At 54.0% G+C, this 13,486-nt stretch overlaps 1 protein-coding gene across 3 annotated transcripts; it reads right to left on the bottom strand.

The window, feature by feature from the left end:
- Positions 1-1,010: 1,010 nt before the first annotated feature.
- Positions 1,011-12,623, bottom strand: E2F1 (E2F transcription factor 1). Of its 3 annotated transcripts, XM_053200065.1 has the most exons (8): positions 10,750-12,621; positions 5,346-5,436; positions 4,753-4,972; positions 3,772-3,924; positions 2,770-2,884; positions 2,453-2,675; positions 2,137-2,322; positions 1,011-1,663 (listed from the first exon to the last, which is right to left on the bottom strand). In XM_053200065.1, the coding sequence occupies exons 1-8, from the start codon at positions 11,008-11,010 to the stop codon at positions 1,545-1,547; spliced, it is 1,368 nt and encodes a 455-aa protein (XP_053056040.1). In that variant the 5' UTR covers positions 11,011-12,621; the 3' UTR covers positions 1,011-1,544. The 3 variants fall into 3 exon arrangements, with proteins under 3 accessions (XP_053056040.1, XP_053056041.1, XP_026925674.1); XM_053200066.1 differs by lacking the exon at positions 2,137-2,322 and having other exon boundaries at positions 10,750-12,623; XM_027069873.2 differs by having other exon boundaries at positions 1,011-2,322; positions 10,750-12,618.
- Between the last annotated feature and the right edge of the window lie 863 nt (positions 12,624-13,486).

The raw sequence follows: 13,486 nt of genomic DNA, 5'->3' as shown, positions 1-13,486 counted from the left end.
ACTGTAGGGTCGACAAAGCAAACTGCAGAACATACTGACACCTTGTGGGTAAGACCTGCAAGGGACTTCAGCTGAGCGTCTGTATCCTTTTCTGCAAAATGGGGGTAATAGTAGATACCATATAGGATTGTTGTGGGGACTCACTGACTGTAAAGGGCTTAAAATAGGACCTGGCTCAGAGAAAGCTCACCTAAGGGTTAAACAGATCCGTGTGGATCGCCTCCCAGTCACCCTCCCCTCCCCTTTCAAACTCAACTCGGTCCTTTTTACCCTCCCCTCTGCCATTCTGACCCCTCTTCAGTTCATCCAACACATAGCAGCCAAAGGGAGCTTTTAAAATATAAAACAGGGTATGTCACTGCTATCTCAGGCTCACGAGTGAGTCCTTGTCCCCTGAATAAACCCCAACACTGAACTTCTCTCCACTCTAGCCCTCACGTCACAACTCCACACTGGTTTCTCTGAGGTCCTCTGTGCCCCTCTCTCTCCTGCCCTGGGGCCTTTGACCACAATGCCGTCTGCTAAGTGGGTTCTTATTTTCCTCCTCAGGTAACTATCCTACAGCTCTCAGCTCAAGCATCACTCCTTCCAGGAAACCCTCTGATCTTCCCATTTGTGTAAGTCTCTTCCAACAGATCCCAAGAGTCCCATGAGGGCAGGGAATGTGTCCCCAGAACCTGAAAGAACCTGACACATAATCAGCCTGTTGTAATTATTTGTTCCATATTTATAAATGCCCAGAAACATCTGGAAGGAACACAGCAATCAGAGTGGCCTCTCTGGGACTGAGAAAGGGAGGGGAGTTCACTTACCACTTCACTGGATCAGTTTTTAAGTTAGGATAAAAATGGTGATGAAGTCTACCTTTCTTGTGGCTGGGAGGCTCAAATGAAATGAAACCAAGCAGGGGCAGGGAGTGGGGAAGTAGACAAGGGGTGTTTTCCCAGCAACCTTTACGTCTCCCTCTCTCAGATTTGCTCCCAGAACACAGTCCCAAAACCCAGCCCAAACACCATCAAAATATTTATTAAAACCAAAGCAAGAGGGAACAGAGCAGTTAGGAAGGCAAATCAAAGTGCAGATTGGAGGGTGGGGCAGAGCAAGAAGTGGGGTAGAGGGGGCACTTCAAATGCCACAGGAGGGGCCCCTGTGGTCTGGGCTAGGAGCAGCCCTTCACCCACCCCTCCTGCCCACCCTGTCAGTGAAGGTCCCCCACTCACCTCTCCCATCTCACATCCATCCTGGGGGGCAGATGGGGTCCTGCAGTGACCCCCTGGGAAGGGACCACCCCCTCAATCCACCCATGGCTGTCAGTCAGTCAGTCTGTCTCCCTCCCTCAATATCCCAATAAATAAACCGCTCAGGCCTCAGCTCCTTCGGAGTGGGGCAAATTACAGCTTAGGGACCCCCGCCCTCGCTCAGGCGTATAGGGAGTTGGGGCATCAGTCCCACATCCTTCCTACCCTTAGCTGGTGCCCCAGGCTTGCCAAAGAGGCCTTGATAAATAAATAACGCTCCATTAAAGCTTCGATCAGAAAAACCTTTTAAGACGACAGAAGTGCTCTCGCTGTCCTGCAAACAAGCAGGCCAAGGCCTCTCCACCTGGCCTGGTCAGCACGCAGGATTCTGGGGGCAGGTGGCCACCCTGGGCCTCGTGGGGCCCCTGGAGCAAGGAGACCAAAAGTGCAGTTAGAGCCCCCACCACGCGCACACATGGACTCATGCACACACACGTGGACACACTGGGGCGTGTTTTCAGTGCACGCACAGATGTGTTCACCTTCATTCCCCGGTACATGCACACACACATGCTCACACACCACTCACCCCGTGTACACACATGTTGGGTGCTGGGTGCATGCACATACACACCACAAACAGAATCCTTCCCTTCCTGGCTTGCTCAGCCTCCTGGCCATAGCCAGACTCCAGAGCTAGAAGCTTCCAGAGATAGGGGAGATAGGGTATAAATTAAACATTTCCAATCGGGCTGGGGGGACGGCCAGGGGCAGGGGGCTCCAGGGCTGCAGAGACAGGGTGGGATCTCAGGAGGCCCTGGTCCCCCGAAGCCCCGTCAGAAATCCAAGGGGGTAAGGTCCCCAAAGTCACAGTCGAAGAGGTCTTTGATGCCCTCACCCTCCTCAAGGCCAAAGTGGTAGTCGAGGGCCTCGTGGGGAGGGGACAGGCTGATGAACTCCTCAGGGAGGAGGCCGGAGAAGTCCTCCCGCACATGCTCCAGGAGCGAGTCGGCCGCCACCAGCGGGGACAGGCGGTCCTCGTCCACAGGGGCCCGCAGGCCACCCATCCGGGAAAGCAGAGGTTCTGGGGAGATGGGGGAGCATCACAGGCCGGGGACGGCCCGCGGGGAGGGCAGAGGGGGCTGTCACGCCTGCCCACCCAGCTGGGAGAGGAGCCCAGACCCACCCCACCCAGCCACCCACCCTTCACCCACCTTGCTCCAGGCTGAGCAGGGACTGGCTGGGATCCGCAGCAGGGGATGAGGAGGGAGATGACGGTGGTGGCACTGTGGTAGCAGGGTCAACTGCCCTGTCCTCCTCCCCAGAAGCTGTCCCCTGGGATGAGGTCTTCCCAGGGCTGATCCCGCCTGCACTCTCCTCAGGGCACAGGAAAACGTCAATGGGGCCTTGTTTGCTCTTAAGGGAGATCTGAAAGGTCTGGGTGGAGGCAGCAGGCAGGGTATATTGAGGCTCAGCTGACCACCAGCCCACCCCAGCCTGTCCTGGTCAGGTCTAGAGTCCCGAGTCTCACCTCTGAGGAGTCTATGGCTTGGAGCTGGGTCTCTGGAGGAGCCTTAATCACCATAACCATCTGCTCTGCAGGGTCTGCGATGCTACGAAGGTCCTGGCAGGTCACGTAGGCCAGGGTTGGTGGAGTCAAGGACCACGTGATCTATGACCTCTGGGGCCACCCACCCAGAGGATTCATAAGAGCCCACACCTACCTAGTCTCTCTTGTCCTCTCCATCCCCCACCCCAGGGCCTGGCACATAGTTGGTGCTTGGGCCTATCTCACACCTTGAGCCCCAATTTCCACATCTGTACAGTGAGACCATTCTACCCATCTAATCCCAAAGTAATGATGGTTGCCTGCAATAATTTCATGTAAGTTATGTAAGACAACTCCAGGCCTGGTGCTGAGAATTTATTCTGACCCATGATCTTGGTGTCAATTGGTGGCTGTCTCCAAAACTTTTAAACATAATTTGGGTACTTACTAACAAAACAAAACAAAACAAAACAAAACAAAACAAACCCCTTATTTGAAAATAAAGTTTCTAGGGGCGCCTGGCTGGCTCAGTCAGTGGAGTGTGCAACTCTTAGTCTCGGGGTTGTGAGTTCAAGCCCCATGTTGGATGCAGAGACTACTTAAAAATAAAATCTTAAAAATAAGTTACTATTTTTCTAGATGAAAGACAAACAAGAACTTAGATCTCTAGCTATGAAGCTATGGCCATGTACTGAATCACTACCAAATAAATGTTTACTATTGCTTGTACTAAGTTTTCTTGTTTTAATCTGTGCAATTTCAGAATTGATTACTTTCCCCTTTTACAGATGAAGCTGAGGCTCAGAGAGGTTAAGTAACTTGTCCAGCATAACAACAAGTAAATGCTGAGCCCAGAACTTGCATCCAAAGCCAGAGCCCTCTCCTGAATCCAGGGCCCAGGGTAACCTCACAGTCCCACTTGGATGGGACGCCCACCCGCCAGTCCTGTCCTCCATGGGGGCCATCCCAAAGATCCAAGGATATCGCTGGCTGTCAGAGTCCTCAGAAAGCAGCCGCAGCTGGGCAGTACAGATATGGATGAGGTGGTCCAGCTGCCGCTCACTCTCCTGCAGTTGCCGGAGGTCCTGGGTCAGTCCTTCAAGCCGCCCACTGATCCCCACTGCTGCATGGCTGCCTCTGCAGGAGGCAAAGAGAGGGCTTGTAGCTCCTGGCCCAGGAGCCCGGACCCTCAGCACCCAGTCTGTTGCTGCCTGTTCTGTGAGATCTAAGTGAGCCCTTGTCCCTCTCTGGGTCTGGCTTCTCACTGGGAAGCAGCAGAGAGCTGAACTGGGCTCCAAGTCAGACTGGCAGGGGTCTAAAGTTGGGCCTGAATGTCTGTAAACACCAGCATATCCCTCACAGGGAGCAGGATAAGTAAATGATGGTGCAGGCATGCTGTGGAATACTATAAAGTTGTATAAAAGGATAAGAATGCATCGGATGTACAGGCGTGGAAGCACTTCCAAGACATGTGGTCAAGTAAAAAGAAAAAAAATGATGCAGAATGGAATCATCTGCTAAAAACTGAAAAGGCAGATGTGTCAATGAGAGAGGAGTAGGATGGCCGGGGGGGGAGAGGAGAGGAGAAAAATAAAACAAGAATTAACAAGAACAAAGCAGATGTGTTAGACAATCCCATTGATGGCAACAGAGGACAGAAGAGTGATCACCTAACGGTGTGAGGGGTGGGCAACAACTGGGAAGCAGCACAGGGAACTTTCTGTGGTGCTGGGTGTGTTTTTTATCCTGATCTGGATGGTGGCTCCCCAGGCAAAGAAATACATGAAGGTGCATTAAGCTGCATATGTGAGATCTGTGTACCTTCCTCTACTCCCTAAGCCCCAGTTTCCCCAGCTATATGACAAGGATGCGGGCAGCCATGGTGGGTATTGCTCTCAGCTCCTCCAGGCTGGTCCAGCCCTGTGCCTCAGTCTCTGCCTGCCCTCCTGTTTGGCTGGTACCTACAGCCACTGGATGTGATTCTTGGACTTCTTGGCAATGAGCTGGATGCCCTCGAGGACATTGGTGATGTCATAGATGCGCCGTTTCTGCACCTTCAGCACCTCAGCCGCCCAGTTCAGATCAACAACACCATCAGCTGAGCGGCTCAGCAGCTCCAGGAAGCGTTTGGTGGTCAGATTCAGCGATGTCTCATAGCGTGACTTCTCCCCTGGGGATTTCACACCTGGGGGTCCAGGCGAGGTGGCTCCCTCAGCACCCCCCCACCCCAGGCAGGCCAGCCTTCCTGGCAATGCAGGGCAGAGGGATGGGGTGGGAGGGATAGATGGCTCCTTCCCCTTGGCAAAGCTGACGGGGAGGCCCTGGGGCTGCCGCCTGCCAACCACATGGCATTCCTTTTCTGGCTGGGGAACTCCCCACCCCCCAGGGTTTGGAAAGCCATGCCGGGCGGCCACTCCAGCTGCCCCTCAGGGCCTCCAGAGGCCCGGCTCAGGTCCAGGCCTGACAGCCAGAGCTCACTTTGCAAGCATATTTGTCTGTCCACACCCCCAACTTGGGCCGGGTCAGGGGGCCTGCCCCAGCCCAAGTTCTGTGGGTACCTTTTCCTGGGTGGCGGCCTCTGCCCCGGGCTGGCCCGCTGCTCTCGGCCAGGTACTGATGGTCAGTTTCCAGGTCCAACCTCCGTTTTACCTGTGGTAGAAACAATGGGATGATGCCCAATAACCAGAAGTGAGGCCAGAATAGACCTAATTTAGGGCTTGGTGCTCCTGGGCCACCCCTGCCCCACTTTCTCTACCAGGCATTCTAAGTGTGTGAGGGATCCCAGGGGACACAATCCTACCACACAGGACAGATCACTCAAGTGGAGGGCAGAAGACCCGAGTTCAAGTTCTAGCTCCACTACTATCTCCCTGGGGGCCTGTGGTGGTTTAAAAATATGTCTGCAAATTTCTTTTTTTTTTTTTTATTTATTTTGAGAGAGCGCGCGCGCACACGAGGGAGCACGCATGCACACACACATGCACAAGTAGGGGAGGGGCAGAGACGGAGAATTCCAAACAGGCTCCACGCAGTCAGAGTGGAGCCCGAAGTGGGGCTCAATCCCACGCACAGTGAGATCATGACCTGAGCAAAAGTCAAGTTGCTTAACCGACTGAGCCACCCGGGCGCCCCTGTCTGCATATTTCTTGGTACTCTTCCTTTCGAAAAACAGGGCCTAATTCTCTTCCCCTTGAATATAGTTCTGATCTGGTATCTTGCTTCTAATGAGCAGCGTGATGGAAGTGGTGACCAGTCACTTCTCAGACGGGGTCCAAGATGCACTGGAGCTTCCTCTTTGTTCTCTGAATTGGACCATTCACTCTGGGGACCGCTGCTGCCATGTCACACAGACCCAGGGGGACAAGGAACTGAGGCTTCCTGCAGTAGCACCACCGGTGAGCCTGGGAACAGGTCCTCCAACCCTCGTCATGCCTTCTGATGATTGCAACCTGGCCGGACACTTGGGCTGCAACCTCAGAACAGATCCTGAAGCAGAGGCACTGAGCTAAGTCTCCTCTGAATTCCTACCCCACCAGAACTGTGTGATAATAAATGCTTGTTTTTTTTTTTTTAATTAAGCTTTTAATTTCAATTCTAGTATAGCTCACATACGGTATTGTATTAGTTGTTTGTTGTTTTATGCCATTAGGATATAGGTCCCTTGGGCGAGTTGCCTCCTCTCTCTGGTTTTTGTTTGAACATGGCAGCAGCTGGTGCTCACACATGCTCTGCATGTTCAGTCCGTCTTGTGGGACTAGCAGCACAATAATGGCCCCATTTTACAGATAACGTAACTGAAGCTCAGAGAGGCCCAATGTCATACCGCCCAGAAGCGGCTGAGCCAGGATCTCCACCCAGAACACCCCACGGGTTAGTCACCCACACTGGAGGATGGAGTCTCACAGGCCTCTCAAGTGCAGCCTGACCCAAACCAGCCATACCCCTCCTTCACACATAACCCCAGTTAGAACCTTCGGCAGCCATGCCCTCATCACATGCAGTTGCCAAGAAAGCCCATCACCACAGCCACTATCTCCTCCCATGTGGACCACTCAGCCATCTCCCCACCTCCATCTGTCCCTCTCTACCCTAGTGTCCACCTCTGCCACTTCTCCACCTGCACTTCTGCTGAGACAGGTCTCTAAGCCTTAGCCCATACTGGTTCCTTCCCGGGAGTGCCCTCACCTCCTTCCCTCCTACGCTTCACACCAATTCCTTCCACCTCCGGGGGCAGGCACCTTCCCCATCACTTTCTGATCCTGCAATAGACCGGGTCCCTTCGCCCACTGAAGTGCCTCATACCTGATCTTTCCCCACATTATCTCTCAATACAAATTTCTGCAGATGTGTTTGTCTCACCTGGAGGGCAGGGCCCCCTCGGAGGCAGGCACTGGGCCTAAATAATCACTGGATGCAGTGCCTGGCATCAACTACTGGTTATTATATGAACCTCCACACAGACCCTCCCTCTGACTGCACATTCACAGGTTCCCTCAGGTGTCCCAGGGACAGAAGCACTCACACATGCTGAGTGCCTCTTGTGTAATGGGTACTGCTAAATCATTGCTTTGCCTGCATTCGGTCATCAAAGCTTCTGCCTGGACCTTGCAAGCAGAGGCCATGATGACTTCCACTGCCCGAGGAAACTGTACCTCGGAAAGGTTGCACAGACAGTGAGAGGCAGGGCCAGGATGAGTCCTAACAGGCTGGCACTGAGCCCACGTTCCTATCTACCATGAGTCCTGCCTCCCTAGAGCCTAGTCCAGAACCTAGCCCCGAAAAGCCAACCAGAATGTACCTCCTCTCCAGCCTTGCCCCTGGCGCCTGAACCTAGCATGCTCCTGCCAACGGCACCCCTCCCCTCCTCTTCTCCCTGTTCTGCAGGCCCCTGCCCCCCCTGAAGACAGGTCAATGCCACACCCTAAACCAAGGCCTCAAGCAAATGTCAATTTCTACCACTGCTCTCTAGAGATCTTAGCACAGGGGCCTGGGAAGGCAGAGGTGAAGAAACACAGAACACTGGCAAAAAAAAAAAGAAAATCTGTACAGCTCAAATACCCATCGGTGGAAGGGGAGGCACAAAAAGTGTGGCTCATTCAGCCCCTAGAATACCACACAGCTGTCCAGGACTGAGGCAGGGTGACACAGAATCCTCTCGAAGACATAATGACAAGAAAAACGTTAGAGGGCAATGCATTTGTATGATCCCTTTTTGGACTAAAAAGCTCACGAAACATTTTTCTCCAGTTTCTAAATATCTAAAATATTTTTTAGAATCCATTCTAGGAGCCAGCTCTGTATGGTGTGTGGGTGGGGGACAATCATGGGGGACTGTTACCATATCTGTAAGGTGTGGATGATCCACTGTTTGAACACAGAAATAAAGGAAAAACTACAATTTTTGAAATTTAAGAAAAAGAAAGCTGTCACAACCACCTTAAAAAAAAAAAAGAGGCTTAGGAAAAGAAAACAGAAGGAAAAATGGATGGGGCTGGCATTCTGCCCCCTTCAACTTTTTAGTCTCTTTTTCTGTAGTAAATGTGTATTTTCTTTAAATGTTTATTTTGAGAAAGTGAGCAGGCACACGCGTGGAGTAATGCATGGGGGAGGATCAGAGGGAGCAAATCCCAAGCAGGCTCCAAGCTCAGTGCAGAGCCTGACGTGGGGCTCAATCTCACCCCAGAGATCAGGACCTAAATAGAAATTAATTTCGAGTTGGAGGCTCAACCAACTGAGCCTCCCAGGCACCCCAGTAAATGTGCATTATATTTAATTTGTTTTTTAATAGCCATGACAGGACAGAGGTGGACAGGAAGGGCCTGGAGGAATGGCTGAATTGCATAGAGACTTGTACACTAGAGATGCTCAATGAATGCTCACTGATGCAGAAGCTGAACCTGTAGCTTGTTTCAAAGACTGTCCCAAACAAATGCCAGTGCAGAGGGTCAGTGGAGGCCACAGCTCATATGGCCAGTGGCTACCCAGAGGTACAGGAGTTGGGAGGTATTGGAGGGCAAAAGCTGGGCCCATGTTTCTGGGCTTTAGCTCCAGGATGGTGCCAGCCCTCGCCCCTACCATCCACTGACAGGAAGTGGCTACTATCACTTAAGTCCTGTTGAGGGCAGAGGTTTTTAGTTGCTTGTGTCTACTACCTCTTGGGTGTTCACTAACTCAACAACAGCTGAATGAATGGAATGCTCAGGCTCACAGAGGCTGCCTCTGACACCACTGGGGGTGGGGTGGAGGACATTTCCTCAGCCCAGTCTCTGGCAGTCCCTCTCAGCGTGGAGCTCAGCTTCTACAGCCCCAGGCCTGCTAAGTACTTATCAGTCAGCTAAATGCAGTTTTCATGTCCAGGACCCAAGCTGGCACCGGCAGAGACAGGCCACTGGGATATAGGTGACCCACCCCTGGTAGAATCCTCCTCCTTTCTTTCACCCATTAGAAGGGTCTGTGAACTTCCTTCGCCCTCTATTAGCATCTCCAGGAGGCAAGGCATCTTGGTGGTTAATTGGTTAACCGCTCAGGAAGTTTGGACTGGCCCCACCATTTCACTAAGCTGAATGACCTACCATCTCTGGGTCTCAGCTTCTCTATCTGTAAAAGGGGATGGTTGTTGAGAATTAATTGGGTGAAGTGCTTGGCACAGAGCCTGACACACAAAACAGTCTCAAAACAATGGTGGCTCCTATTGTTATTATTATTAGCATCTTGGTGATTCCGGAAGGAAGGCAGAACTGGGCGTGAGGCCAAGGGAGTTAGGGGAGACTTGCTGGGATGCCTCAGGGACCAGCTGCCACCCAGGCCCCCATAAGCAGTTGGACAGCTTCCACCTCCTTGCCCTGGGCTCTGCCTCACCCCTCCCACTTGTTCCAAGCCCCCTGCTGAGACCCCATCCTGCCAGGCTGGCCTGGCCCCTGCTTGCCTCCCAAGCCCCACCTTCACCCACAGGCTCTGCCAGTCAAACTGGTCTCCACACCCTGTCCTGAAGCCCACGGGTCCAAGCTCTGGGCCTCTACTCCCTTCTTCCAATTCAGCCACCTCTTCTGCTCCCCCCCAGTCTTGAGCCTCTTGCTGCTGCAGCAGCACTTTATCAAAGCATCTCCCTGGGATGTTTCCTCTCTCCTGGCACTGGGGGCTTCCACTCCAGCTCCCTGAGGCCCAGCCCACCCAGTACTTCCCTGGGGGCCTAGGGGTCTGCCTGTCTCATTAATGAGGTTCCATGGCAACCAGGGCCTGTGAGGGTGGAGGGTGGCAGATGGAAGGACAGGCAGAGGGAGGGGATCAGCAGCTGGCCCAACCACCCCGCCCCTGCAGAGAAGGCCTCCCAGCCAGGAGGCCTGTCCCCAGAGGCCCAGGCCTGCACCTGGCAGTGGAGCATCTAGGCAGGAAGGAGGGTCTCCTCGATGACTCTTCAAAAGTTTGGCTCCAGGACACCCCCCCTTCACCTCCCCAAGGCGCCGTGGCCACTACCCCGCCACGAGTTCTGGTCTGAAGCCAGCAGGCCTCAGTTCAAATCCCTGACCCGCCACTTGCAGCCGTAGGACCGGGGGCAAGTCACTTCCCCTCTCTGGGCCTCAATTCAAGATGGGCACAGTGACAACACTGAGCTCACAGCATGGTTGTGAGTTTTAGCTGGCTCCAAGTCTGCCAGAGACCTGGCATACAGGCAGCGCCAGCTGAATACACGTGGGCCATTATTATCACTGAGTCTGACCCTCGAGCGGCTCTGGGAAGCCGAGGCCCAGAGCACAGAAGCAAACGGGGACTGGCCCGAGGTCACCCCGCACCCCGGGGCGGGGCCCGGAGGCCCAACCCAGGCTCGGCCCCGCCCAGCCCGGGAGCCTCGGCCCACCCCCCTCCCCCGCCCCCGTTGCCTCCTGGCCAAAAACCGCGCCCCGCCCGGGTCAGCACGGGGGTCCAGACGCGCACTCGGCCCAGTGTCCCTTGTGTTGTCCGTACCGGCGGGCGGCCGAGTGCAGGGCGCGGCGCGCTGGGTGTGGGCCGGGGCGCCTGCGGCGTGGCGAAGAGCAGCAGGTCGGGGTCGCGGGGGCCGGCAGCGGGCGCGGCGGGACCGGCGGGGGCCGGCGGGGCGCTGGCGTCCTGCGCCGTGGAGATGATGACGATCTGCGAGGAGTCGAGCAGCCGCAGCGCGCCGGCCCCGAGCAGGGCCTCCAGCGCCGGCGCGCATGGGCCGCCTGCGGGGGCCCCGGCCACGGCCATGGCGCTCACGGCCCGCGCGGCCCGGGTGGCAGGCGGCGGCGGCGGCGCGGGCCCATGGCTGCAGGCCGCGGCGAGGGCTCGATCCCGCTCCGCCCCCGGCCGCCGCTGCCTGCAAAGTCCCGGCCACTTTTACGCGCCAAATCCTTTTTGCCGCGAAAGAGCCACGAGCCGCGGAGCGCTCCCATCATTGGCTGTCTGGACTGTGACGTGGGCGACGGCGACAGCACCCGTTGGCTGCAGCGCACCGGACCGGCGGCGGTGGGCGGGACGGGGCGTCGGCGCGAGGAGGCGCGGCCAATCGCGGAACCGGGCGCGCGCAGGCTTTGTCGGGGCGGTGCCAGGAGGTTTCGCACTCCCCGCCCCCAGCGGGGACTGTCCCTACCCCAGGCGTGGTGGCCAGGTTCCCGCCCCGACTCATCGCATCCTGCTGATCCCTGTGTGTGGAGACCTTTAGGACAGAGGGTCCGTTCTGCACTTCTCACCATACGCAGACCTCACGTGACCCCCAGATTCCTCCACCTGTAGCCCCAACAAGCTCGGTCTAGATAACTAGGTGCTGCTGTTCCGCGTTTCTAGCTTCTCAAGCCCATCTCCAAAGTCCCAGCTGCTGCTCCCATCCTCAACTTGCCCCACCTATATATTTACTTTCAAATCCTGCACCTGCCTTGTCCTTGTCAGCTTGAGCAGAAGGGGGCTGCTAGAAAATGGGGAGGGACATCTGGCTCAACACAGCTTGGGGCTTTCCTATAAGCCCCCTTTTAGCTGGAATCTTCAATAGCCAATGCACAGCTTCTCCTTGAACTCATTCATTCACTCCTGTATTCAACAAACGTTTTGAGAGTCTGCTTTGTGCCTCATTCCTAGTACAGACTTTGAACAGCTCAGTCTAGTGAAGAGAGGAGGAGAGGAACAGAGGTAACAAATGTTTACAACATGATGAGGAATTTCCACCATTAACTCCATGTTAGATCTCACAAAGGGAGGAAGTGAGGGTGCTGAGCATGAAAATGCATTTAATCCTGAGGCCCTGTGACCTCTCCATCAGCCATTTCTCTTTGCTCAGGTCAGCTGATTTAACCAATATTGTCCTCTTCTCTGTGCCAGGCCTTGTGCCAGCTCTGAGGGCAGAGATCTGAGACTTGATCGTTTCTATGAACTTGCCTGCCATCTGGTGGGGATGACCCACAGGGAAAAAAAAAAAAAAAAACAAGTAATACACAAACAAGGATCAAATCCTGAGGCCCAGAATAAACATGACTTCCTCCAGAGAGCCCTCCAGAGTCTTAGTTATTCACTGCCGCCATTGCCCAATGCTGCCTCTGTTCCAGCACTGACCACACACTCAATTTCTCCATCTGCCTCTCCTACCAAGACAGGGAGCTCCATTAGGGCCTCCTCCCAACACTGGTCAGCCCAGAGCAGATGCTGAGAAAGGTTAGGGAAGAAACAGCCTGATGCCTGAAGCTACCCAGCATACAACAAGGAGGCCCTGACTCTCCAGGAGTAGTCCTTAGGCACCAGGCTTCGGAATTACCTGGGCACTTGTTACCTTTGGGCCCACCCCAGCCTTGCCAATTTAGAGTCTCTTAAGTGCCCAGGAATCTACATTTTCACAAGGACTACCCTACCCACCCCACCCCTCAATTCCAGGTGATTTTTATGCAGGTTCACATTTGAGAACAAATAGTATACCTGTATAACCAAAATGTGTGGTGCAGCCTCAAGTTATAGCCCCTTGAGGACAATTCTCAGCTCCAGTTTCCTCATCTGTAAAATGGGCACTTTACCTTGGCCTCTCCCAGGCTTGCCATGAGGATAGGAAGCATAAGGGAGCTGAACGTGTTTTATAAACGATGAGGTGGTTTAGGTAAGCAGCAGGAGTTTCCTAAGCAGTTTTTGAAATTGCTCATTGTAAATCTTAGATTGTGTCAGCATTGGAAGGGACCATAGAGACTGCACAAGCCTCTTGCTGTAGAGATGGGAAAACTGAGGCCCATTCGGGAGTAGAGACCTGTGATGCCAGCCAGTGATAGAATCTGGCCTATGCTGGATTGCCAGCCATGGGACCATCCTGTTCCTTCTCCCCAGATAAGCCACCATTATTAGAATGGTAGGTCTCATTTGAAATAACCAAGCCAGACTCTGACAGAGGGTAAGAGAAATCAGCAACAGTCTCATTCCAGATGGGAGTTTCTTTTCTCCATATCTTCCCAAAGGGTCTCAATAACAGCAACATTCTCTTTGTAAAGTCCTCTCATACCCAATAGTCACTCAACAAACAGTTATTGAGCACTTGTCATACACCAAGCACTGTACTGGTTGCTGGAGAAGGAAGACAGATGTTGTTATTGCCCCATTTCATGATGGACAAGCTGAGGCCCAAAGGGCATGAGCTTACCTAGCAGATGAAAGGCTATTATTCATGCTTGGTGAGGTCAAAGCTAGAGGTTTACCAAAGCCCTGCTCTCCCCAAAGT

The sequence above is a fragment of the Acinonyx jubatus genome, chromosome A3 (genome assembly GCF_027475565.1).
Source record: "Acinonyx jubatus isolate Ajub_Pintada_27869175 chromosome A3, VMU_Ajub_asm_v1.0, whole genome shotgun sequence".
Taxonomy (NCBI): domain Eukaryota; kingdom Metazoa; phylum Chordata; class Mammalia; order Carnivora; family Felidae; genus Acinonyx; species Acinonyx jubatus.
The sequence above is the reverse complement of the archived record's forward strand: the minus strand, read 5'-3'. Positions and strand labels throughout refer to the sequence as shown.